This window comes from Hippocampus comes, unplaced genomic scaffold, assembly GCF_001891065.2.
Source record: "Hippocampus comes isolate QL1 unplaced genomic scaffold, H_comes_QL1_v1.1 C17006529, whole genome shotgun sequence".
Lineage (NCBI taxonomy): Eukaryota > Metazoa > Chordata > Actinopteri > Syngnathiformes > Syngnathidae > Hippocampus > Hippocampus comes.
Genome location: NW_017841807.1, coordinates 1 through 1,739, shown reverse-complemented (window position 1 = coordinate 1,739; position 1,739 = coordinate 1). Strand labels below are relative to the sequence as shown.

Genomic DNA, 1,739 nt, shown 5'->3' with positions numbered 1-1,739 from the left:
TTGCGCGGAACTGCATCTTTGTTCGCGCAGTCTCGGTGAAGGAGCGCGACGTGTTTTTTTCGTTCCGCAAATTGCATTTGCTGTGCAGTATTATTTTCCACACAATGGCACGAATCAGACGGCCCGTGTGTACGAATAAGCGCTGGAGGAGTGGACCTTTCGTGCTGGCTTTGGTGACGTTTTGGTGCAGAGCCTCGGCCCAGATCAGATACTCCATTTCGGAGGAGGCGAAAGCGGGCAGTGTTGTTGGAAACGTCGCTAAAGATTTGGGACTCGACAGGAGTGCGCTCAAAACTCGAGATTACCGTATTGTCGGGAGTGGGGCGGAACCTCTTTTCCACGTGAACGCAGACGACGGCGTCCTGTACGTGAGCAGAAAGGTGGACAGGGAAGAGGTATGCGAGAGAGGTAACGCTTGTGTGATCAACCTCAAAACCGTGTTGGAGAACCCTTTGGAAATTCATTATGTGGCCATTGAGGTGATAGACGTCAATGACCATGCGCCAGTGTTTCCAGAGAAACAAAAAAGACTGGAGATACTGGAGTCCACATTGCCAGGGGCGAGGTTCCAGCTCCAGCCGGCCAGGGACGCAGACGGCGGCCAGTTTTCAGTACAACAATACAAACTGAGCAACAGTGACCACTTTCGTTTGGAGGTGAAGGAGAGGGGGGAGGATCGTAAGATGCCCTTTCTGATTCTACAGAAGCAGCTGGACAGGGAGGCTGGGAAGGAGCACCGGCTTGTGCTCACCGCTGTAGACGGTGGCCGGCCGGCAAGATCTGGAACAATCGACATTATTGTTGCTGTGCTTGATTTTAATGACAACGCACCAGTTTTCACAAAAGATGTTTATTCGGCTGTTTTAAATGAGAATGCACCTGCTGGAACATTAGTGATGCAGGTCAATGCGACGGATTTAGATGAGGGGGAAAACGGAGAAATCATTTACTTGTTTGGCAAAGAAGGGGACGCGCATTTGCAAGAGCTGTTTAATATTAATCCAAAGACTGGCGAAATTAAAGTAGCAGGTCAAATAGATTTTGAAAAATGTCATAGTTATGAACTTGACATCCAAGCTTCAGATAAAGGGACATTCCCTTTGTCCACTGACAAAACTGTGACAATAAAAATCATAGATGTAAATGATAATCCTCCTGAGATTGATGTGACATCATTTTCAAAATCAGTCCCAGAGGACTCAAGGATTGGAACAACCGTAGCTCTAATAAGTGTCCATGATTTGGATTCAGGCAGAAATGGTAAAATTTCTTGCTTTACAAATGAAGACATCCCTTTTGTTATTTCTCCATCCTTGCAAGATAATTTCTATGCAGTCATGACAAAATCACATTTGGACAGAGAAGAGAAGTCTTTTTATGAGATCAAGATAGTTGCAAAGGATGGTGGTGAGCCATCGCTGTCATCAGAAAAGACAATCAGTGTGGTTGTCTCGGACGTGAATGATAACACACCTCAATTTTCACAGAATCCATATACTTTTTATGTCAGTGAGAATAATGTGCTGTCTGCGCCTGTATTTTCAGTCAGGGCATCTGATCATGATGAGGGTGAAAATGCACAAATCTCTTATCACATCTACAGGAACAGTAGTGACGGCACTGGTTTGTTTTTGAACATTAACTCTGTGACAGGAAGTATCGTGGCGCTAAAAAGCTTTGACTTTGAGACACTGAAAAGTTTCAATTTCCAAGTGGTGGCCACCGATGGTGGAAGTCCT

At 45.6% G+C, this 1,739-nt stretch overlaps 1 protein-coding gene across 1 annotated transcript; it reads left to right on the top strand.

Annotated features, from left to right (window-relative positions):
- Positions 1-22: 22 nt before the first annotated feature.
- Positions 23-1,733, top strand: LOC109509696 (protocadherin-10-like; the record flags this gene model as incomplete). The annotated part of the gene is made up of 1 exon (XM_019859515.1): positions 23-1,733. A coding segment is annotated over exon 1 (1,629 nt), but the record flags the coding sequence as incomplete, so codon positions are not given.
- Positions 1,734-1,739: the final 6 nt, after the last annotated feature.